This window comes from Carassius auratus, chromosome 16 (genome assembly GCF_003368295.1).
Source record: "Carassius auratus strain Wakin chromosome 16, ASM336829v1, whole genome shotgun sequence".
Taxonomy (NCBI): domain Eukaryota; kingdom Metazoa; phylum Chordata; class Actinopteri; order Cypriniformes; family Cyprinidae; genus Carassius; species Carassius auratus.
The window spans coordinates 2,489,527-2,514,905 of record NC_039258.1 but is presented as its reverse complement, the minus strand read 5'-3'; the positions used below and the strand labels follow the sequence as shown (position 1 = coordinate 2,514,905).

Here is a 25,379-nt window from a genome sequence, read left to right as displayed (position 1 = left end):
TCACATTACAAATGAAGAAACATTAATTAAGGAAACATTTCACCCTAAAAAAAAAACATGATTATCCATCTGTTATTTACTCAACCTTGAATCTGTAAAGAATCTTCACACAGTTCCGGGTTTTTAAAAAATAACAATGGAAAGCCCATGTGGTCTCAGTAATATTATTATTATATTTTCTTTGTATTATGTGACAAGGTCAAAGGTCAATTTTCTGGGATCGAAACAGCTCAGTACTTTAATAAAACTTTCAGCAATTGCAATAAATTGTGTATTATTGCCAGAAAATGTATGAAAACAAACCCTTTGTTGCCATTGTAAGAAATTGTTATTTATTTGTAGCTTCCCATGAATTTATCAATTAAATCGAATATTTATGTGGGATGATTTTTTATGATGCGTTTAATCATGTCACACTCAAACATATAGCGGATATACTACCTTTCAAATGTTTAGGGTCAGTAAAATTTGTTTTTTGAAATGATTTAGTTTTTTTATTTTAGCAAGGATGCATTAAATTGATCAAAAGTGACCGTAAAACATTTATAATGTTCCAAAAGTGACTATTTCAAAAGTTCTTTTGAACTTTCTATTTATCTAAGAATCCCAAAAAGAATGTGTTTCCACAAAAATATTAAGCAGCACAACTGTTTTCATGTGACACTGGAGCAATAGTGCTGAAAAATACATTTTAAAAAGTAATAAAAAGAGTCATTATATATTTTAATAATATTCCACAATATACCTGTTTTGCTGTATTCTTAATTAAAATAAATGTAAAAAATCTTACTGACCCTAAACATTTGAACAGTAGTGTGTCATTTAGAGCAGCTGGATTTGATTAAACTGCAGCTGGACACAATTAAACAGAGCATCCAGTGGGGATATTTTTCCACTGGTGTACCATGTGTATTTTCCAGTCTCTGGTGTCCAGGCTACATCAAGTGGTCCATAAGTGCACATAAAAAAAAAAAGTCCCTGTGTGGTTTTACAATTTCTTCCATCAGTTGACTGCTTCAGACTCCAGATTCTTCCATCTCCTCTCTCGGTTGCTTGTCAAGAACAGTATAAATAACATTAGGACCATCTTTGAGCTTCTTGTCTCCATCTAGAGGTATGTTTGTGACCTTCGCCTGACTGTAAAAAAAGATGACAAACACAACAACAATGGCATTAATATGACAGAGGACTGGCGTAAACCAGCACAGATGGACTGTTTCATTGTGTTTAACCTGGGCATGGCAGAATAATGTAATGTACATTAACCGTAATGTAGTTGAGTTTTCCCTGTTCCTCAGCGCTCTGAGCGGCTTCTTTCAGCGGCACGATGGAAGGGTGGCTACTTTCATAAATCTCCTCTGGCTCTTCCTGAACAAGACACAAAATATAACACTAAAAAGTTTAGAGAGTAAGAATCTCCGAGTTCGTATACTATCCACTAATTCTGGTAGATTCTTAACCGTTCAAACACATGCATGATTGTTTTTGGGTTAATATTGTTAACAATTAACTGTGAAATGGAAGACAATGAGGCTGAGTTTATAGAAGTATAAACCTAAAAGCTGTGTTCCAGTTCACACATTTACAGTATACAACAGAGACGGACATAATAGTGGAAGGAGATCTGAGCAAAGAAAACTCACCAGAATGTCTGACATTTTTGTGCTCTTGAGGTAAAACATCTCTGAAGTTGATCCACTAAACTGAGAATCGTCCACTGGCAAGTCAACTACTGGTGAACACTGTTTTTTAGTAGAAATATGGCATTCGATTAATATTAGATTCAGTTTATGTGATGAGAATAAGATAAGATAAGATAAAAATGACCTGTTTTTCTTCCCCAAGATTTTCAGTGTCGACGCGATGCATGTTTTTACTGCGGAAGAGACGTGAAATTATGCGTGCAGGATCAGATAGAAGATCAGATATTTACTATTAAAGTCAGTAAAGGTGAAATCACCTGATCATGACGACCACGGTCAGAAATATCAATCCTATAGAAACACCAACTGCAGATGCCAATGCGATCACTTTCAGTCGGCCTGAACATATAAACCACAGCAGCTCAATCATGGACAGACATGCACATCATTCATTTGACAAACAGCGGTAAGCAGTAACTACATTTATGTCCAGAAGTTCCTCTCTATACAAAAACACACACAACTACAGTTTAAATGTTTATGCTTTTGAAAGGAAGTCTCACCGAGACTGCATTTATTTGATCAAAAACACAGTAAAAACAGTCATGTTGTGAAGTTTTTGCTCCAGGATTTAGTGTCACGTGATCCTTCAGAAATTATTCTAATATTCTGATTTGCTGATCTGCTGTGTGTTATGCACTGACCTCGGACTTTCACGGTCAGAACCGGGGAGCTGTGCGCTCCGATGCGGTTGCGGGCCTCGCAGTAGTACTGGCCGCTGGCTCCAGGGCTGACCTCAGCAATGGTGTAGCTGCGACCCGATCGAGTTTCCCAGGCGTCAGCCGCATTGATCCGGTGCCAGGTGTAGTTCTCCACCGCCGGATTGGCCTGACTGATGCAGGTCAGCGTCAACGAGCTGCCCGCTTCGATCACAGTGGAAGGCCGAGCCAGCACAGAGGTGTTTTGGGGGGCATCTGAGAGTGAGAGAGAGAAAGAGAGAGGAGGAGGTTAAATAAAAGAAAGAAACTGGAGGACTAATGTATAAAGATACAAAAATTTTGCAGTTCAAAGAGGTATATACAGTAGGTAGAGTATCCTTAGTTTGCAATGCGGAAGTAACCTATTTTCTGTGAATGTGCAAGAAATCCACAAAAAGTAAATAACTAGAATAAGTGCATTAAATGGTCTGATTATTCCAAACCAGTCTGTATTTTATGGAAGCTTGATTCTACTACAGGATACAAAAAGAAATAAAAATTAATTAAAGCTGCAGTAGGTAACTTTTGTAAAAATATATTTTTTACATATTTGTTAAACCTGTCATTATGTCCTGACAGTAGAATATGAGACAGATATTCTGTGAAAAAATCAAGCTCCTCTGGCTCCTCCCAGTGGTCCTATTGCCATTTGCAGGAATACTATCGCTCCCGGTAAGAAACAACCAATCAGAGCTGCGGTCCCTAACTTTGTTTGTGTTCAAAATGTAGAAAAATTTATATAATAAGCGAGTACACCATGAATCCGTTTTCCAAACCGTGTTTTTAGCTTGTCCTGAATCACTACGGTGCACCTATAATAAGTGTTTATATTCGGTTTATATTTTAGATTGCTTCGGGGGTACCGCGGCGGAGTAACCCAGTACCTTTGATTCTTCATAGGAATAAACAGAGAGAAGTAGTTCCGGCTACATTGTTCTTCCGCAAGACGCAAGCAGTTCTGTTTATTAACCGCTAGAGCGTCAAAAGTTCCCTACCGCAGCTTTAATTGCAACTTTTTAATCTCACTATTCTGAGTTATATATAAACATAGGGATACAAAGATCTAAACTCAGATTTGCGAGATATTAAAGATATTAATTAAAACAAATTTAATTGCTTGATATAATCTCAAAGTAAAAAAAAAATGTGAATTTTAAAATAAAAAGCAACAATTAAAAAAAATAAAATTATATGGTGGCAGAAACAGGATTCCAGAGAATTATAAAGTGTAAACGTCCAATTCCAAGTTTATATCTCGCAATTCTCACTTCTTTTTTTTTTTTCAGAACTGCAAATTTATATCTCTAAAACAATTGGAAATGGATGGCACCAGAAACAGTGCATGTTCAAGTTATAAAACTCTTAGACCTATGTTAAAACTTTACAATATAAGTTTATAATAAGTATAAACTTACAGAGTACTATAAGAGAAATAGTGGGTGATGTCCCCATGCCAAACACGTTCCACGCAGTGCAGTAGTACTGTCCGGCATGATGGGAACGCACGCTAGCAAAGGTGAGATTTTGTGAAGTGCCTTTGGTCCAGGGCTGACCGCCGTTCACTTTGTACCAGGCGTATTTCTGCACGGGAGGGTTGGCGTTGCTGCTGCAGGTAAGATTGACAGCAAACCCTTCCTTGATGTCACCTTTAGGACTGATGAGGATTCTTGTGTTCTTTGGGGAGTCTAGAAGAAAAAAATGTTCAATTTTACAATACATAAAAGTCTCCCAAATACACTAATGATGATGAATGAATGAATTTAAAATATATTCTTTATGCGATTTATTCCAGTGATGTAAATCTGAATTTTTAGCATCATTACTCCATTCTTCAGTGTCGCATGATCCTATAGAAATCATTTTGACATGCATCTATATGGTTGTTTGGTCATTCTGATTGGTTGTAAACTCATTGTAACAGTTTTTAATATATGTCTACGTTTTATCATTCACAAGGTGAAAACTCTAACTTTTAGAAAGCAGTAGCATACATAAACCACACAATGTGATGCATATGCCCATGGCATAAACAATGTGGCATAAGTCACGTACCAAAGTTTAACATTGAATTATGTTAACACACCTCTACCCCCAAAGTGTGACGAATGCTTGTAGTGATGTTTGACTTAACAAGTGAAAACAGGAAGTAAATACTCCTTTCATGGCTGAGCATCATGTGGATATTTGTACACTTGATTTGAACTTTGATCTATTGGAGGGTGGCAGACAATGTGACATAATGTCCTGCCAAAATTAAAGTTATTACACAAGAACCAGCAACTAAAATAAATCTCTGCACTCTCAAGCACATCAGATCAGCAATAAATGGAAATAAATGTCTTTTCAAAAATTCTATTTTTCAACACATTTTTCAAAATAGTTCCATTAAGAACCTTTAACATCCATGGGACCTTTCAATTCCCCCCAAAGAAAGGTTCTTTATAGTGGAAAAAGTTATTATAAAATGTTCTTTTTTCTTTTTTCTTCAGTTCTTTTAAGAATTGTTCACTGAAAGGTTCCTTGGGGAACCAAAAAAGGTTCTTCTATTCAACCTTTATTTTTTAAAATGTATGCAAACAGACTAGCAATACCTAAATTATTTACTCTGGCTGCATAAAAATAGAGGTGACCTACAGGTAACATTGAGTAAAAGTGGTCTGGACCGGTCTGTGCCGAGTGGGTTGCGGGCCACACAGAAGTACTCTCCATGGTCCCTGTAGTCCAAACTCCACAATCTCAGCTCAGGTTGAAAGCTGTCTGGCACACTGCCACTCTCTCCTTCTTTAAACCAAGTGAAACTTTCTGCTGGCGGAGCTCCATCACTACTGCAGGTCAAAGTCACCGAATCGCCCTCCCCGACTGCCTCTCGAGGGGTCATCTGTATCGTGGTGTAGCGAGGAGCATCTGAGACACAGAGAAAGAGAGGGATTAAATGCAAGTTCTAATGGGAGAGGACGACTGACTGTAGAATTCAACAGTAAGTAACTACAAGTTTTATGCACAGTTGAATCCTTGAGTAGTTTTTTTCTAAAAACACATGTATAAAATCAGCCAATTTAGATGCTACCACATGCAGCAGAGTTTAGACATGTTTATACTATATCCAGTACTATTCAATAATGTTTTGTTTTAATGTTTATTTTTGTTCTTATGCTCACCAAGGCTGCACTTATATAACCAAAAATGCATTTAAATGGTAATATTGTGAATATAATACTTTAAAATAACCATTTCCTCTCAATATATTTTAAAATGTAATTTATTCCTGTTGTGACAAAGCTGTGTTCAATTACACATACAGAACTAGTGTTTATATGCATACGCAATACTCACATCCGAGAGCCAGGGTGAGTCCTGGTGACTGAACATTTTGAGGGGGTATTGGACGGCAGGTGTAGGTACCTGCATGCTGGCTGTCAAAGTTATAGATGGCTGACAGCTTGTTGGACTGACCCAAGTTGATCCCATTCCGATAAAGGGCAAAGTTCCTGCCAGGGGCGGCACAGCCTCGCGCCACACAGCTCAAGAAGACCGTCTCGCCAGCAGAAAACATGTTGCCTATTCTCTGAGGATGTACATGAACCTGAAGCTCTGGAATCAATACAACATTTCACAATATTAGGTGCATGCGACGTGCAATTATGAACAGGCTGTTTTCCACAATTATATGCAAATAAACAACAACATTAAAAGTTGTTAATTTCTCCCTTATTACTAGATTTTCTACAGAAAAAGCGAGTGCAAGAAGCTGTTGCTTTGTGGTTACTAGTGTGTTTCTAGGTGGCTGTGCAAAAAACACTCCTTCCACCATTGGTTGAATAGTCAGGTAGCCCTACCGCCCCCAAAAAAACAAGGACTTATGCTATCATTCCTTTCAAGACATCTCAAATGTCTTTCCTGTCACTTTTGATAAATTTAATGAATAAAAGTACTGTAAACAGTACTAACCTCAAACCGTTGAACAGCAGTGTACAGTTGCACCTACATTTTAAACTTGTTTTTATATTATTTAACATGAAAAAAAATCACCTTTAAAATGTGGCCTGACCTGTGACAGACAGTGTGATGGCATCAGGAGAGGTCCATCTCCCCTGGTTGTCGGTCTCGAATCTGAAATGGTACATTCCTGCATCGCTCAGCTTAACGTTCGTGATCTGCAAACTGCATCTTTTGTGTCCCCCCATGTATTTGATCCTGTCCCTGAAAGAGGGGCTCAACAGATTCCCATCAGTGTGGTAGGCAACATCCCGTCGGCCCTCCACAGAGATGTGAAACCACATGACCCGCGTAGAGCTGGAGGGCGAGGGGTAATCGTAGCGGCACGGCAGTGTTACAGTGGTCCCAGCCCAAACGCAGATGTCTGTCCTGGAGAAATACACCAGCAATTTACTTGCCCCGACTCCTATAAAGCAACACAGGAGTAATCAGAGGCCGGCATTGACCTTAGCAAGGTGTGCGCTATTGACGCCAGGGATAAAAACAGGAATCAATACAATATAAATAACCTGTGCACCAAGGGCACTCAGGTAACATAAGAGCACAGATTAGAGCTGCAATACACAATCACAACCGTTTGATTGTATTGAAAACACAAGATACCTGTCCAAAATTACCTGACAGAAGAAGCACAGAGGTCACAATTACACGCACCCACATCTCAGCCCTGTTTGTGCCTAAAAACAGGAAAGACTGTAAGTAAGTTCAAGAATCATCAAGAAACTGGTACCTGGTTTTGCTGTAACGCTACCTGGTTCTGATGTTCTTCATCAAGCGCTGCGAGCCGTCTGTGGACACATGGACACACACATGTGTTGAAGAGGGAGCCGAATGGCACCAGACGCACAGTGAAGGACGCTGAGCCAGAGAGAAAGCAGAAGTTGAAGGGTGGTGATAGGCTGGCCATCCCACTATCTCACTGTCTGAGCCTCTAAACTCTGTCTCTGTCTCCAGTGAAACTCAATGCCACCTTCAGCAAGGTGCACGAGGCAATAACTATGGGTTTACCGCAGCAGCAATTGTAGTGTAACTAATGAATTCACACTAAAACAGTAACCACAATCCTTCACTAAAATTGGTTTTACTGCAGGAACAAGAGTTTAACTGTTGGTATCCAATGTAAAATCATTGAAACCATAAGTAAAGCTACCTTTTACTACTGTAACAATATTTGACTTGTGGTGTTTGTTGTGAAAGCATAGTAACCACAAGTAAACCCGTATTTTATTATTTTACTACAATATTTTACTAGTTTAAAACTGAGGGATTTGTTGGAAAGTCTTAGTGACCACAAATAAAACTGTATTTAATTTAAATAAATTATGGTTTTACTTCAGGAACAAGAGCTGAAATTTAGTTTTTGTTGTAAAAGCACTAACCACATGTAAATCTACCATGGTTTTACTACAAGAATGAGAGCTAACTGCAGTATTTGTTGTAAAATCACAGTTACCACGATTAAAACTTTATTTTATAGAGATTAACTGTGGTTTAACTACCGGAACAAGAGTTTAAATGTGTTATTTGTCATAAAACCGTAGTAACCACTATATGTTTAATGGAAATTAACCATGGTTTTACTATAGGAACATCTCGGTTACGTATGTAACCTTGGTTCCCTGAATAGGGAACGAGATGCTGCGGTGACGTCACCACGTATGGGAACACCTCTGGTGTGACGAATGTCTGAAGCCCTATACCATCCCGCCAATCCTATTGGCCAAATGGCGCATAGCACCACCCTGCGCATGCGCGCGCATGATATACCTGGGTGCAGCGCGCCATTTCGCTCAGATTTCATGACTGAAGATGAAGAGTTATCAAGGTACGGAACGGCCAGAACCGCAGCATCTCGTTCCCTATTCAGGGAACCAAGGTTACATACGTAACCGAGATGTTCCCTATCATAGGTCACTTCGATGCTGCGGTGACGTCACCACGTATGGGAACGATATACCAAAACGCCTGACGTACCTGATAACTGAGATCCGAGGAAGCAACTGCTCAAGCGGAGAGAACCCGGGAGCCAGGGGCCATCCTCACATCCAGACTGTAGGATTTGATAAAAGTGCTCGGTGAGGACCATCCTGCCGCAGCACAGATATCATCCATAGAAGAGCCACTGAGAAAAGCTTGAGAAGAAGCTACAGCTCGAGTGGAATGAGCCTTAACCCCTAAGGGCGAAGCGAGTCCGCGCGCCTCATAGGCCAAAGAAATCGCCTCCACCAGCCAATGGGACATGCGCTGTTTTGTAACTGCATGGCCCTTACTTTTATGTCCAAAGCAGACAAACAGCTGGTCAGAACCACGCCAAGGAGCTGTGCGATCCACATAAGTCTTTAAAGCTCTCACAGGGCAAAGACTTAGATCTCCTGACCCGGCCTCGGCAGGTGAAAAAGCTTCCAGAACCACTTGCTGAAAGCGAAAAGGGTTAGATGCGACCTTAGGAACATAGTTAGGCCTGGGCCGCAGCAGCACCTTCACAGAGCCTGGTGCAAATTCCATGCATGAGGGTGAAACAGAAAGAGCCTGTAAATCCCCAACTCTCTTGAGGGAGGATAAAGCCATGAGAAGAAGTGTCTTCAATGTCAGGATTTTATCCGATACGGTCTCCAAGGGCTCAAACGGATGCCCTGATAAACCTAACAACACAATGGATAAATCCCATGAAGGAACTCGCACAGGGCGGAAAGGCCTCAGCCGTCGCGCACCCTGTATGAAACGAGAAACTAATGGATGACGCCCCACAGAGGCACCGCCTATGCATTCGTGGTAAGCTGAAATGGCTGCCACGTAAACCTTTAAAGTGGCTGGTGTAACGCCATCCGAGAAACGCTCCTGGAGGAACTCCAGCACTGAAGCCACTGGGCAGTAAACTGGATCCACATTATGATTACCACACCAGGCTGTAAACAGTCTCCACTTGAAAGCATATAAGCGTCTCGTAGAAGCTGCTCTAGAACTCAATATAGTCTCAGTAGTTTCAGCAGAAAGACCGGGACATACTAACGCACTCCGCTCAGTGGCCACGCCCACAGTTTCCACAGATCTGGCCTCGGGTGCCAAATCAGCCCCTGTGCTTGTGATAATAAATCCTGTCTGATGGGAATCTCCCACGGAGAGCCCGCTAGCAGACTGATCAGATCCGCAAACCACGGCTGCGTGTGCCATCGCGGAGCCACCAGCAGCAGCTGTTCCACTCTGTCCCGGCGTAATCTGCATAATACCGCTGGGATCAAACGAATCGGAGGAAAAGCATACAGACTGGTCTTGGGCCAGCTGTGAGCTAACGCATCCACGCCCAGGGGCGATGGGGAGCGTAGGGAGAACCATAGCGGGCAATGCGTAGTCATGCTCGATGCGAATAAATCCACTTTCGCTTTGCCGAATATCCGCCATAAAAGATCCACCGTCTGGGGGTGTAATCGCCATTCTCCCTGTTCCAGAGCCTGTCTGGATAGCAGATCCGCTCCGAAATTCAATCGTCCGGGGACATGAATGGCCCGGATCGAGAGAAACTTGTCCCGAGACCACAGAAGAACACGCCTCGCCAGCCTGCACAGGGGGCGAGAGCGCAATCCTCCTTGATGGTTCAGATAAGACACAACCGCTGTGTTGTCTGATCTGAGTAGCACATGACGGCCGATCAGCAGATCCGAGAAATACTGGAGAGCCAGAAAAACTGCCAGTAATTCCAGTCTGTTTATATGCCAGCCGCGCTGAGCCGCTGTCCACACTCCGTGGGCTGGTCGCCCTCGACACACCGCTCCCCAACCAGTCAAAGACGCGTCCGTCGTGACAGTCTCTCGGAAAGCATAAATTCCCAATCGAACTCCTGACAGGAGAAATTCGGTTGACATCCAAATTTTCAGCGACATCACACACCGCCGTGTCACCGAAATCGTGCGATGCGGGAGACAACGGGGTGAAATATTCCGCCTTTTCGTCCACCACTGAAAAGGGCGCATTTGAAGCAATCCCAGACGAATCACGGGGGATGCTGCTGCCATTAGACCCAAGAGCCTGAGGCACAATCTCACCGTCACCGTGCGACCCGCTTTGAAGTGCCGCACGCATGACGCAATCGACTGAGCGCGCGGGAGAGAAAGCTTCGCTGTCATCGCGCGAGAGTCCAGATCTATTCCAAGAAAAGTTATCCGTTGAGAGGGAGTTAAAACACTCTTCTTGAAATTTGTTCGTAAGCCCAGGCTGTTTAAATGATTCAGCACAAGATCCCGGTGAGAGTGTGCTTGAGTCCGCGATTGCGCTAGCACCAGCCAATCGTCCAAATAGTTCAACACACGAACGCCCTGGAGCCGCAACGGGGCCAGAGCTGTGTCCATGCACTTTGAGAACGTACGGGGCGCTAAAGCCAAGCCAAAGGGAAGAACGCGGTACTGATACGCTTTGCCCTCTAAAGCGAATCTGAGGAACTTCCTGTGTCTCTTGACGATCTGAATATGGAAATACGCATCCTTCAGATCGATCGTAATAAACCAATCGCTTGGTCGGATCTGAGACAGAATATTTTTCACCGTCAACATCTTGAATTTGCTCGGTCTGAGTGCAAGATTCAGACGGCGTAAATCCAGAATGGGTCGTAACCCGCCGTCTTTTTTCGGTACCACGAAATAACGGCTGTAAAAACCTGTCTCCATCTGAGAGGGGTGTACTTCTTCTATAGCCCCTTTGCTCAGCAGAGCTGACATTTCTTGTCGCAGCACCGCCATTTCCGTAGACTTCACCGTAGTGGGAAGAATTCCGCGGAAAGGAGGCGGGCCTTTCCGAAACTGAATGGTGTATCCGTGACAAACCGTGCGTAACACCCATTGAGGAATGCCGGGCAAGCGTTCCCACGCGGCCCGAAACAATATTAACGGTTTCAAAGCTTCCGCTCCCAGCAACGCCGTCATACGCGTTAAAACGACCGGACACGAAAAACCCGTGGTGTTCGTGCACCGGGGAAGCGTATGCGCCGGAGTCGTTGCGTTCCGTTGAGTATAATCCTGAAACGTGTCCACGGCAGGAATTAGGCCAACAGATGGAACATCGGGCTCTGCCGCTAGCGAAAAAGCGGCGGCTGTGTGAGCCGTCATAAACGGGCCGTTTGAGTAGGGTCCTTGAGTCGTCCCTCGAACTCCGAAAGCAGGATTGCGCAGAGTGTCTGAGGGAGCGTCTGTCATTACAGCTCGATCCAATGTTGCTCGAGGCGCTGTTAGCGGCGAGACAATCAATGTTTGAGCATGGGGACTGCAATGAGAGTGTGGGATGCGCGAAAGCGGTCCGACAGCGCTCTCTAGCGGAGGGCACAGTCCCTGGCAAGCAGCAAAAAGATCAGGAGCTGCTATTCGGCACCCGAGAACGAGAGGCTTTAGCCGTCGAGGTCAGGTTCAAACGCTTACGTTGACGCTGATGCGCCGGAGGAAAAACCCTAGGGCCCCAGTCCTTACGAGGAGGCGCCATGGGTGTAGGTTCCTCTCGAGAGGCTGCTCGCTGGCGGTGAGAGGAGGTTGAGCGAGAACGCGCGGGCGCTTGCCGGCGTTCGACCTCCCTGGGTCTGCGGGGAATCAGCTGGCGGAAAGCGGCTGATTGCTGTTTCGCTGCCCTGAACTTCTCCACTACTGACGTGACAGCCTCACCGAACAATCCATCCCTGGAGACAGGGGCATCCATAAGGAAAGATTTATCCTTCTCCTTAATATCGGTGAGATTAAGCCAGAGGTGGCGCTCAACCGAGATCAAACCGGCCATAGTACGGCCCACTGCACGAGCGGTATGTTTGGTAGCGCGTAGCGCCAAATCCGTAGCTCTACGCAGTTCTTTAACTGCCTCCGGTGTGATGCCCTCACCTTCATCCAATTCCTTCAATAACTCCGCCTGGTAGGCCTGAAGGACCGCCATAGAGTGGAGCGACGCAGCCGCCTGACCAGCCGCCATGTAGGATTTACCCACCAAACTAGACGTGACTCGACACGCCTTCGAAGGAAGAAGGGGGCGAGACTTCCAAGCCGCGGCCGAACTAGGCGCAAGGTGTTCGGCGAGAGTCTCTTCCACCGGGGGCATCATAGTATAGCCATGGTTCGCCATATCAGAAACGGTGGCGAAATCCGCGGCCGCGGCGTTAGTAATCCGCGCCGAAAATGGCTGTTTCCAGGACCTCGAAACCTCCTGGTGGAGGTCCGGGAAAAAAGGCAAAGGCCTCCGGGGCTGTGTAGGTGTCCGACTGGTTAAAAAACGGTCGTCCAGCTTGGAAGAAGGTTGGGCCTCGGCCTTGTCAACCTCCCAGTCTAGCCCCAATTTACCCACCGCACGAGAAACCACATCCAACAGCTCACTGTAGGAGGGGGAAACACGCCTCTCCTGTCCGCTAGGAGGAAGAGGGCTAGTGTCGGTCGCGAAGTCCTCAGACCCCGAGGCCGCGGTGGATAAAACATCGTCGTCATAGCGTCCACAACCGAAGGAGATGGCGGTGCATGCCTCCGGTGTGGGAAGTAAATCCTCATTAGAGAAGACGACGGGCTCAGTATAAGTTTTATTCTGCAGCAGGGTAGGGGAGAGCGAGCGATGTGGAGAATATTCCAGCGCTGCGCTGTCCACAAAATCCATGTCGCACGTGTCACCCCAGGCCCTCGCCTCGTGCGGTGCCTCGGCAGTCGCAGAGGTGACCTGACGGGGGTTAGACTCGAGGGCGACATTAGAGAAAACTTCCACCCTGGAGCGCAGTACTCTGAGCCGCAGGCCATCACAATGGGGACAGGAAGAAAGGCCGCTAAGCGCCGCCTGTGCGTGATGTAAACCAAGACATACTACGCACCTGTCATGAGTGTCCCCCGCCGTGATGTACCTGGTACATGGCTCCTTACATTTTCGAAAGCTCATCGCGTCCGCGAAGAGGAGTTAACACTGCTCGAAGAGATCGCTGGAGAACGCGAGACGATAGGGCACAGATGATTCGCTATTCCTGAAGGAATGAAATCTGAGCGAAATGGCGCGCTGCACCCAGGTATATCATGCGCGCGCATGCGCAGGGTGGTGCTATGCGCCATTTGGCCAATAGGATTGGCGGGATGGTATAGGGCTTCAGACATTCGTCACACCAGAGGTGTTCCCATACGTGGTGACGTCACCGCAGCATCGAAGTGACCTATGATAGGGAACAAAGGTTTATCTGTTGTTTATTGAAAACTCGTGGTAACCACACGCAAAACTCCTATAGGAAAATAAATTTTGCTACAAGAACTACAGTGTAACTGTTTTTGTGCTCAAGGTTTTGGATTCATCAATCTAACTACGATTACAACCTCAGGGTGGTATGGAGATATATAAGATTATAAACATCTCAGCGACCTCTTGAGGTAAGAAATTGGAAATGCAGCAGACAATTAAACCAAAAAACAATTTCTCAAGAGCAACATTCGTTGAAAATCGTTGACTTCTTTTAATTTTACATCAGACCAATGGAAGTTATTAATATGAAAAGCAGAACCTGTTAGATATCTTACTTGATGAGTGTAACTTGGATTGCTAAACTATCTGGTTGCTGACAACATTTTGCATTAATAGGCTAACAATAAATAAAATAGCAAACAAATCACTAGCAGCTCAAAAACGAGCGTGACTTTAAATCTGTCATATGTGACACTGATATATTTTTTGTCTGCAAACATTTATGCACAAATATTCAAATTTAGGCATATATGTTTTTCTTAGTCTTAAACTACAAAAGCAAAAAATACAGGACACAATCAACGTGATTCTTTAAAAGCAATGACAATAACGTACTGAAAGGGACCACAAAGACGTACTATAGTAAAGATGGTGGTTCTCCATTTCTCTCTGTCCTTTTCTGAGCACAAAAACTACTAGAAGGGACGTTGAGAACTGTTACTTCACTGCAATAAGCAGATAAACTGCCCATCAACATTAAAACATTTATGACATTGACACACGCTTCAGACAGAAGCGCACAACAAACGATTTCAAATTTAATGTAATTTTATTTAATTTAACAAAATAAAACAAACATACAAAAAGGACAGTTGTTTTTATAATTGTTCAGAAATGCGTTTCATGTTGTTTTGGTTTTAGATTTTCCGTTCTTATGAATATTAATTAGATCATTCTCACTTCCAGAAGGGCTCTGCTTTGTAACCAAAAGTTAAGTAGGCTACCCTTATTAATATTCGTAAACAACATTGTTTCCGGTGTTTAGATGCGGTTATTTCACTTGTGCTGCACCAAAAGACTTTGGCTGCACTTATCTCTATGACAGCAGGGTTGCCAGGTTCCAGAAATATTTCCAGCCCAATAACAACTCAAAACCCGTCCAAATGGAATAAAAACTAGCCCAATTTTTCAGTGTCCAATCAGATTAGACAACGGCTGAATTCCCACAAAGGGCCTTAAAATAAATTTATATAAGTTTAAGTTTAAAGTATTCGCCTCTTGTCTTACCCAAATTCTTAATATCACACAATGTTTTTTTTTTATTTTTATTTATACACAAACTCATACAATAAAGGTCAAATAAGAACACATCCTCTCTGATTTTTTCTGACCCTAGTCAGAAGTACTAAATTTCTTCCACCATACTTCCTAAGTGGTCAACAGTTAAAGTGCTTGAGTGACAAGTAACAAGGGCAGCCAGCTTCAACTCCGCCTCTTTCACAGGTGAATTATTTCTTAGAAAGGAACTGCCTGTGTCAAATAATGTTCTGGCATTTGAGAAAGGAGCCGCATTTTTTTATGTTTTTCAGTCGCAGCATGAGCTACCAGATCACTGCGGTGAGCTCTTACTTCACATTTGCAATATTTGCAGAACGCTTTTCTATCATCATTTGGAACACTTCGAATCCACTCCTTTAATCCTTTCTCTGTCTCCCATTCTTTGCGATACTTCTTTCCATACTTTCCCCATTTACCTGATATTTAAGAATGCTGCTTGTTCATCCACAGACAACCTAACTGACGCTTCTGACTACAACGCTCTCATGATGTGAGTGACGTGATGATGATGCTTGATTTGTGATGTCAAAGCACATGTGGCGTGCGCGCCTACTCGCATCTCGCGAGAAGCAGCGTTTGTTGCCAAGTGTTCATTCCCAGGAAAAACACTCACTTATAAAAGGTTCACTTTTATCTTTGACCACAATTATTTTTTTTATTTTTTTTTGCGGCCACGGTACATTATAAATGTATCCCAAAAAACCGCAACCCGCAACTCCGTATTTTTTCCCGCAACTTCTTTTCTAAAATAGCCCAATTGTGCGGGAAAACCGCCACCCTGGCAACCATGTATGACAGTGAATAAAAAAGTCATTGTTCCTTTAGGAGGCGCACTGGCGCTCATGATGCCGAATAGTCAATTGAGCGCCATTCAAAACACAGGATATTATTACTATTTTAGTACTTCGTTAGAGAAAATCGCACAGTAAAACATTTGAATATTTTAAATACGTAAATCTAAATGATTGTCATCTGGCGTTTAAATGGAAATCCGCCCCAGCAATCGCTAAAAAATGATAAAAAAATAAATAAAAACTCGATTAAGTCAACACAATCGATTGTTATTGGTTTGTCCTGAATGGCGCTGAGAAAAGTAACAGTTACCTCGTGACTAAATCTTATTCGCGCTGTTTTACCAGCGCTGTTTAGTAATATTTAATACAAGAATATTGACACTGAGAAATTACAATAGCACTAAATTGAAAATGCACAGTGGAAACTTCAAATAAGAAAATAACTATTACCCAACCAACAAAGGAAACAAACACTCATTAGTCCCCTCCCTTTACGGTGAAAGCTCAATTCCATTCTATCCACTTGTTCTATGTCTACATTTGAAACCAATGGACCTGATACATGTGACAACAAGAGGAATTGAAGTTTCTCTCAGCGATGGACTGACATGATCCACTTTTCCCTCTCAATAGCACGCCTGTCTTCCGTTGAGGTAAGTTTAGATTATGTCAAACTTTTATAGCGATGATCATTTATTTTCTATTTGTAGTTCAGGCATGCAGTTTGTTATTAGACCATAAGCAGTATAACACATTCAAACTATAAAGCATTAAGTGCGGTGAACCACTATGCCAGAGTTAATATTTAAATTGCTGACGTGCAGTTTTGCGTTTAAAAATGATGAGAAGGTTTGTATTGGATTTACTGTATCTTGATAGACAAATGAATGTTGTACTGTTTCAGGTTCTTCCACTGTCATCATGTTGCTTCATGTCCTGCTCCTCCTTCATGCATCAGCTGGAGCTTCTTCCTCCATCTCGTGTTCTGATGATCAGGGGAAACCTGTAGACTGGTGTGTGTTTTTAAATGGCCTAAAACCAGAAAACATTCAGCATGTTGAGTCACAGTTGTAGAGGCACAGCACTACATCTTTGTGCACTATTGTTTACAACATTGATAATAATAAGAAATGTTTCTTCAGCTGCAAATTGGACACTCAAGACTGAAGCAACAATGCTGAAAATTCAGCTTTGATCATAGGAATAAATTACATTAAAAAAATTTATTCAAATAGAAAAAAAATTGATTGTAATAATATTTCAAAATATCACGGATTAAATAAGTACTGTAGACTTGTGACCATAAGTAATAAAAATGTTTGAAAACTGACCCCAGACTTTTCAGTGGTAAGGTAAAACAAACAGAATAATTTAACTAAACAAAATGGCTACTTAATGTAACAGTACTCATATTCATATTAATAATATAATATTTTTTATAGTAAAATTATAATATAATTTATAATAGGGTCATTATTTTCTCAGTTAATTTATATAGAGATATATTTTTTATTGCTCTAACTATATATATATGCCTGAAAATATTTGATGTAGGATTCACAATTTAAGAAATTAATCGTAATTTTACAAATAATTACACAAGCATCAAGTGACACATTGAATTTAACATGAAAGTCTGAATTAGAAAAACTGAAGAAGTCTTTTTTCTTATAAAGCATAATTCAATAATAAAATAAATAGAGTCTTTGTAAAATGTATTTATCAATGTGAAGAGGCATATTTCCCTCTTTTCCGTCTCTCCTTACAGGTTTTACTTGTACAAACTCCCACATCTTCCTCATGAGCCTGTGCAGGAGGGGCTGAAGTATCTTTTCATGGATGGAGAGAGCGAAGGATGGACGGATGGAAAGACTTTAGTGAATGACAGTCAAAGTGCTGTTGGTCAAACAGTAGGGCCTTTATATGAGGTACAAGTCACACTCTTTACATAATAGAAAAGATCTCAATTTAAAAAATGAAATGTTCAGTTCATCATATTCTGTTCTTCTTTCATTATTAGTCATTTTCGGACTGATCTTAGAGACGCTTACTCAGCTTACCCTGTTCTGTAGTCGGCGCATTTTCCCAGTTTTGCAGAAGTATAAAATCACTGAGTTTGCATTTACATTTAATTATAAATCTGTTTAAACTCTATTAAGATTCAGAACCACATTTAAACGTGGCACAGATCAGATACCAAACAAGTTTTTGCTGTTTACTCTGATGCAGCAAGCTCAAACTGAAACTCAAAAGGGTATTTATTACTTTAGATGCACAGATATTTTTCCTAATAAAAGAGGAACCGATGCTTTTGATCACATGCTCATCACAAGGGCATCTGATTTGCTTTCTCATACAGTCATGTTTATTGTGAAGAAGCTTTGAGCTTTAACTTTCTTCCAGGGTGGTGATGTTGGGTACATTTTATATAATGATCAGCCACCGCAACAACCAAAGCTTTCTGGAGATGCAACCAGATCTTGTGGCCACACCAAAGGTGCAGTTAACTGCTTGAAAAGATATCAATGGAACACAAACAACATTTATGGAGGACCGAGTGTTAATGTATACTCTTTTTCCTTGTTCCAGGGGTTGTTGTCTTTGATAAACAACAAGGCTTCTGGTTGGTCCACAGCACGCCTCATTTCCCCCCTCCTAAATCACAGGGACAGTTTTCATACCCCGCTTCTGGCATAAGTAATGGACAGAACTTTATCTGTGTCACATATCCTTTTGAGCGCTTTCAGACCATAGGTACGACTCTAAAACATTTAAGAAATAAGTGATGGATAAAATGGGCTTTTTGCATTGCAAGTGAGTCTAGTCCACCCAAAAATGTAAATGCATGTGGTTCCAAACCTGTAGGAATTTCTTCCACAGAACATAAAAGAAGATATTCTGAGGAACGCTGGTAAGCAGCCTTGGGTCCCGTTGACGTCCATTGGATTTTCTGTCTGTACTGTATTATGGAAGTCAATGGGAACCAAAATGTTTGGTTACCAAGATCCTTCAAAATATCTTCTTTTTAAGGGTTTGGAATAATATAAGGGGGGGAATAAATGCTGACAGATTTTTTTTTATCTTTGGGTGGTCTATCCCTTTATAGTTTGTAACTGTAAGTATGAATCAGGTGTGTTAAAATGAACAAGATGTGTCTGATCTATGCATGTTTTAAGTAAATCTGCTGCTTGAAATGCTTCTCACCTAACCTTTTCATGTGCGATTTCTAAAGACAAAACATTTATGGGATGCAGTTGCCATAGTGACTGTTAGAGTAATCGTCTGACACTGTAACCATAGTTACAACACCTCTCACTGAGATCATCTTTATGTCCATTTAGTCTCATGTTTGTAAATCACAGTATTATCAGACTTTCCGATAATGGCAATAAAGCAAAAAGCTAGTGTTTCTCAACCCTGTTCCTGGAGACACACCAGCAGTGCACATTTTGAAATATTCCTAACCAAACACCAAACACCAATTACGCTCAGTGGAGAAACAAAGGCCTGAAATGAATCGATCAGATTTGCATTTTTGGTGTGTCTCAGGAACAAGGTTGGGAAAGTTTTGTACGAGTCAAGGCTGTATGTTTCAGACATTAACTAGAGTGCCTTAAACTCACTTTTTATATGGTTTATTATTATGAGCCCACAGTTAGGCAGCAACAACAAATAATAATAATAATGTTGTTATTATTGTTGTTGTTTATTTTATTATCTTCTATGATTTGTATTCAGGTAATGTAAAAGATTTTCATATAATGTAATTGACTTCTCTGTAATATATTTCCAATAATGATAATTGCAAAAACAACAACAGTAATATAAAACAAGTAGTAATAGTAGTAGTACTATTATATTGTAGTTTTATTTGGTTGTATTTATTTAATATCCACTGTCATTTATCTTTCTGATGGTAATGTAATGTAATATAATGTAAACAGGTGAGCAGTTGAAAATCAATCAGCCTCACATATACGACTGCAGCATCCCTGCTTCACTGGCCGCTGCTGTACCTGCTATGGCTAATCTCTGTAAACACACACTGGGCAGATGGGACAACACTTCCTCCTCGCCATCCAATCGCAGCATCTCACTCCTCTCTCTGGCGGGATCAGAGTTCGTCAGCTTTGCGAAAGGCGCATCATTTGCCAATGGTAAGACTCATTTTTAATGCTGATGTAATGGTGACAGTGAAACTCTTAACGCCAGCCAGTCAAAGCCTTAAACGATCAAGATGAAAACATTTAGCTCTTTTTGTTAAACAAATATGTTCTGTTCATATTGAAGATAGGTTCTTTCATCTGTTTTCACAGATCGGTTTTCTATGCAAATATGTTCTAGATTTACATATTTGACCGTTTTTGATGCACATTACTGTTATTTTGTTCCATTAAAAACATGGCAAGTTAAAAAAATTCAACTTATACACACATGGGGCCAGTTTTCAGTTGCACTGTTTTTCCAAATTCCATTTTTACAGTTTCAATTTTGATAGATTCTGTTTATTTAAGTTTTCATTTTTCTGGACTCTGAATGTCCAAATACATTTTAGTCAGAAACCATGTCTAATTAATTGAAATCATGAAACTTCTAATTTTATGACTGGATTCCCCTCAATTCAATCTGCGTTCTTTGCATCACAGATCATAGGGCCCTACATTATGTCCACATATGCTTTGTCAACTATACTGACAAAAAAGCATTTATGTAGTTGCTAGTAAATTGCTATTCAATTTCACAGATAATTGCAAAGATACTGCAGGGAACACTGAATTAGATGTGAAATTTGGAAAAACTGAAATAATAAGACATACTCCAACAGTCGGTTTTATTTACAAATCTGAAAAAAATATATATATATTTTTTACAGTGTATGCATTTTAAATAAAAAATAAGAAGTAATCTTTTTCACTGTTTCATTCATAATCAGACCTGTATCACTCCTGGGTTGCACCTACGCTTCAGTCCGACCTGCTGGTTCAGTTCTGGCGTCGCTCCACGGGAATCCTGCACTCTGACTGCTCTCAAAGCTGGAAAGTCCTCAACATAGATCTCATTTCCCCGGGCAAGAGCATCACGTTTAAGGCTACAGAGGACCACTCGAAGTGGGCCGTCAGTGTCGGCGGGAGCAGCGCTGGAAGTGGGGCGTCTGGCGACTGGGTCTGTGTCGGAGATATCAACCGCGACGAGGCGGAGGAGAAGAGAGGCGGGGGTACGGTGTGCCGTCAGGACACTGTGGTGTGGAAGGCCTATCGCTCGGCTGCCCTGCAGTGTGAGACATGCGATGGAGAAGTGCAGACTTGCGACAAATCCGCACGGTATCGCTGATGAAGTGGGACACAGCAGAAAGAAGAACAAAATCAGGGTCATGCAGAAGGACTGCAAACAGTTAGGATTGTTAGGTCAAATGCTTTTTCATAAATATATGTAGCAATTTCAGGGGAATAATATGTGAGGTAATTAGCTTAAAGGCAAATTCAACAAGACTGTACATTTATGATTGATATTATAAAATTAATTTCATGTATAACTTCAGGAATTGGATTTTAATACGGTACAGCCTTGTTTTAAATGTGTGTGTGTATATTAATATTTTCTTTTGCCATGATTTCATCATAATTTTTATTTTAACAAATAATGGGTGTTAGAAGGTGAAGTGTGCAATAGCTGCTGCATTATTACACACATTCTCTTGAACCTCAAGAAGCCAGAAGTGCATTATGGGAATTAGGCTGAGATGTTTTCAATCCCTCAGCTTTTGTTGCTGTATTACATTGAGGAAATAAATCACTTCATGTGTCTGTAATTACATTATCTCTGCTTTAGTTTTTCACAAGTTCAGTGGAAACTGCAAGATATGCTGAATAACTATAGTAAAATAATAAACTGTAACTTTAGTAGATTAAAACAAAGAAAATGAGACATTAGTTTAAATAATAATATGTACAGTATGCACTACCAGTTTTTAATCAAAAGTACAGTTAAAAAACATTGTAAAATTTCTATACAGTTTCTAACACACACTTGCATACACACATTTCTATATTATTTTAATAACAATAAAATATAATAATATTTAATGGAAAAAAAAAACTTAATTAAATGTGAAATTTTGATGTAGAAAAACTGCTTTACTGTGGAACCTCTCAGTCACTATTTTTACACTATATTTTTTCCATTAAAATGATAAATACATAAAGCTTTGAGGTGTCAAGGAATTAATAGAATAAAAAGAATCAGGCATTTTTAGTCAGTATAAAATGTTTCCATGTGTGCGGTGTCTACAAAATCATATTAAAGGAGAAGTGATGACTAGTTTATACAGTAATTGATTTTCACAGGAAAATTTAAGAAAATCTCAAAGGCATGAATCAGGTCTGAAAGCTGTCAGTTGTATCAAAATTAAAGTTTATTACAAGAATATGAGGTATGTAGTGCATAAAGTTGTCAGAGTACAGATCTGACGATACAGGACTGAAGCTGTAACATGCTTTTCACTGCGCAACACACCAGAGCAACAATCACACACGAGCACCTGATAATAAGGCACTTAACAAACAAGTGACCAAAAACAATGACTATCATCGGAATGGAATACTAGCTTACTACTCACTCCATGTGTACTTTCTACTGTTATATTTAAAGGGTAATTGTGGTATGCTACATTTGCTCTCACATGACCTCACCACATTGCATGTGACGTCCAGTTATCATCTTAGAAAAATAATAACTCTTTTGTATGCTGCACATTGTAGTAAGTATCCAGACTTTTGCATGTGAGTGTAGTACAGTATGTTAGTATCCTATTCCGAACATAACCAAAGACTGAGATGAAACGGACCCCTCGTCCTTGCTGTAAGCTCTCGCATGCCTCAGTTCCCACAGAGACGTCAACAGCATATGAGAAAGAGCGCAAGGTTCATCAGGGTTCCAACAACTGGGTTGTTTTCTACTTTGGATGATTGTAGCGTTATGCTTTTATCAGTACAAAAATAATGTCACAGGCACAGCTTTGTTGCTTTTTTAAAGGAGTTGATTTGGTATGGAAGAACAGCCAGAACTGGAGACCTTCAGTTTAACACACTGTTGGCTCGGTCCCAAAACCTAGTGAGCTGCCCTGTTCTAAATGTAGGCTGCATGATTACGCTGCCGCCTCAGTCACTTTCTTTTGGCCTATTTTTATGCATGTATCCATTGTGGAGAAGGCACACCCACACTGTGGAATCTATTACACATTACATTCAATACTGCAATTTATTAAAGTAAAAAAATAGGTAAATACAAATAAAATTGACTATATTACCTATATTATCTTTTTGTGCTACTGTACATACATTACCATTCAAAAGTTTGGAGTCTGTTAGATTATTGTTATTATAATTGTTTGATGTTTTGAGAGAAGTCTAATCTACAGTACGCTGCATTTATTTGATCAAAAATACAGTAAAAACAATAGTATTGTGAAATAATTTTACAATTCACAATGTATGTTATATATGTTTATATTTTAACATACTGTGCTACATGATCCTTCAGAAATCATTCTATTTGTTGCTCAAGAAACAGTATTATTATAAACATTAATGCTGAATATTTTTTGTGGAATCCATGATACTTTTGTCAGGGTTCTCTGATGAGTACAAAGTAGAAATATAAATATTTTATCACTTTTGATCAATTTAAAGCATTATTGCTAAATGACCATGTTATTTTAGTATCATTGAGATACAATTACTGTTTTTATGAATATTTTGAATTCGTTTGTATTACATATTTTCAGTTTTTAATTGTATTTTTTATTTACATTTTAGTAAATCTGTTGTGTTTTTGTAATTTATTTTGTATTTTTTTTATCCATATATATACAATGTTTTGTTTTTTCAAATGAGAAATCTTGCTTTGGCAATTACCTGAAATAAAAGAGATTTGTATATACTGTATATATATATATATATATACAGTATAATTTCAGTTAAGAAACCGTTTAAGAAACGTTTAAGAAACAATTTTTATGGTTTTAATTTTAGTTTTAGTTAACTGTAATAACCTTGCTAAATAAAAATATTATTTTTTTTTTCCGAAAATCTTAGTGGCCCCAAACTTTTGGAAAGTAGTGTATTATTATTATTACTAGATTATTGTGCTTTTAAGCTTGGAAACAAACATCCAGCTGTACTGAAATTGACTGTAAAGTCATGTGCCAAGTCCCATGTGCGGCCTATTTAGAGTGATTCAGATCGGTCTCTTTTGAGGATACGTAGCTTCCTGCCTTTGATAATTTGACACTTTATACTAGGTTTTGGAACAGAGTCTTGATATTACCATAACCATAATGAATTCTGTATTAATATTTAAAGAGAAAGAAGCAACTATCAGTTTGCATACTTGGTGAGGACACCGGAGAGCGGCAGTGGATTCATGACTCATCTTCAGGTAGGTGGGTGTTTTCCACTAGCTTTTTACCCACACACAGGACAGCTCAGTGTTTTGAAATGTTAGACAGGTGTAAGTACCTTCTGTAAGTGTTTATTCTCTTATGCTGGGATCTTGTCGCTGCTCTATCCCCGTTTGATGGTCATTAATAATGCAGAATATTCTGTAACCAATGGACTGCTAGCTTTAGAGGTAGATGGGGGAAGTTCTGGAAATGCTGGCGTCAGCAAGAGGTACATGATCCTGTCTCGAAATTCATCTTGGATTTATGAGATGCAAAAATGCAATGTTTAGCAGTAACTAACATCTTAGAGCCAATTTAACCAAGCTTCTACTCAAATTACTAATATTGGGACTTATGAAAATGGCTGATTTGAGTCAATTCTACACAGGTACGTCAAAGAGCTCTGAATGAAATATACTGTGTCTTTTCTTTTGAAAGTATTTGGATGAGAATATCCTGTTTTTATGTTAAAATAGTGTCCGAACTAGCCTTCTGCCCTTGGATTTGATTCGTGGAAAGGTTGCGCTGCTTTCGTTGCCAAGAGTCGGAGACCCTGAAGGTGTATTTCCTCCTCTTCTCCTTAACAGGAAGTCCACGCTAGCTGAAGACATGGCATAGAAGACGTTTCCTGTGGGAGGTATTAATAACTCTGTGGAGAGAGTAATGAAAGACAAAGAAATACTCAGGACACATAAAAAGTTGTGTTTTTCTTAAACAATCAGTTCAAATAATTTTGTTAAAATATTTCATTTTTGTAAAATATATTGCTATAAATAAATAAATTACTTTGGATTAAATATAAATTCAAATGAATATGAATTAAATATGTTTAATATGTACACTACTGGGTTTTTATTTTTTGGGACTGAAGTCTCTTTAAGCTCACACGTTTTTTGAATAAAAAAATTACAGTAAAATAACTCTTTAAATCAGGATACAAAAGCTGAATTTTCTTTCCAGCTGTAATGTCACATGATGAACAGAAAGTTCAAAAGAACAGCATTTATTAAAAATAGGAATCTTTAGTAACATTATAAAATTCCTTAACTGTCACTTTTGATCAATTTTGTCCTTGCTGAATAAAAATATTAATAGCATGTGAATGGTAGTGTATATATTCATTCATATTTGATATTTGTTTTATTTGACTGACAGCTGCCTGTTTTTATATATCAAGTCCATAATGTCACTATGTCCTATCAGTATGTCCAGAATAATATTTTTCATGATGCATTTTCAAAAA

General features: G+C 40.1%; 3 protein-coding genes across 8 annotated transcripts in view; 1 reads left to right on the top strand and 2 right to left on the bottom strand.

Annotated features, from left to right (window-relative positions):
- Positions 1-698: 698 nt before the first annotated feature.
- Positions 699-16,079, bottom strand: LOC113115740 (B-cell receptor CD22). Of its 3 annotated transcripts, XM_026283316.1 has the most exons (13): positions 15,319-16,079; positions 7,149-7,255; positions 7,015-7,074; positions 6,450-6,803; positions 5,735-5,992; positions 5,036-5,305; positions 3,817-4,086; positions 2,348-2,617; positions 1,961-2,042; positions 1,828-1,876; positions 1,644-1,742; positions 1,267-1,368; positions 699-1,137 (listed from the first exon to the last, which is right to left on the bottom strand). In XM_026283316.1, the coding sequence occupies exons 3-13, from the start codon at positions 7,055-7,057 to the stop codon at positions 1,078-1,080; spliced, it is 1,857 nt and encodes a 618-aa protein (XP_026139101.1). In that variant the 5' UTR covers positions 7,058-7,074; positions 7,149-7,255; positions 15,319-16,079; the 3' UTR covers positions 699-1,077. The 3 variants fall into 3 exon arrangements, with proteins under 3 accessions (XP_026139101.1, XP_026139100.1, XP_026139102.1); XM_026283315.1 differs by lacking the exon at positions 15,319-16,079 and having other exon boundaries at positions 7,149-7,926; XM_026283317.1 differs by lacking the exon at positions 15,319-16,079 and having other exon boundaries at positions 7,001-7,074; positions 7,149-7,925.
- A 119-nt stretch (positions 16,080-16,198) lies between these two features.
- On the top strand, positions 16,199-21,508 carry dnase2 (deoxyribonuclease II, lysosomal). Its single transcript, XM_026283318.1, has 7 exons — positions 16,199-16,349; positions 16,601-16,709; positions 17,465-17,624; positions 18,100-18,193; positions 18,286-18,450; positions 19,641-19,853; positions 20,630-21,508. Exons 2-7 carry the CDS (start codon positions 16,618-16,620, stop codon positions 21,025-21,027), a joined length of 1,122 nt encoding a protein of 373 aa, XP_026139103.1. The 5' UTR covers positions 16,199-16,349; positions 16,601-16,617; the 3' UTR covers positions 21,028-21,508.
- Positions 21,509-22,090: 582 nt separating this feature from the next.
- LOC113115739 (ral guanine nucleotide dissociation stimulator-like) overlaps positions 22,091-25,379 on the bottom strand; it is a 29,050-nt gene continuing 25,761 nt past the window's right edge. For all 4 annotated transcript variants that reach the window (XM_026283313.1, XM_026283310.1, XM_026283312.1 and 1 more), the window contains one exon: positions 22,091-24,785. In XM_026283313.1, the coding sequence (XP_026139098.1) occupies positions 24,604-24,785 (182 nt within the window). In that variant the 3' untranslated portion in view covers positions 22,091-24,603. The remainder of the gene's footprint in view (positions 24,786-25,379) is intronic.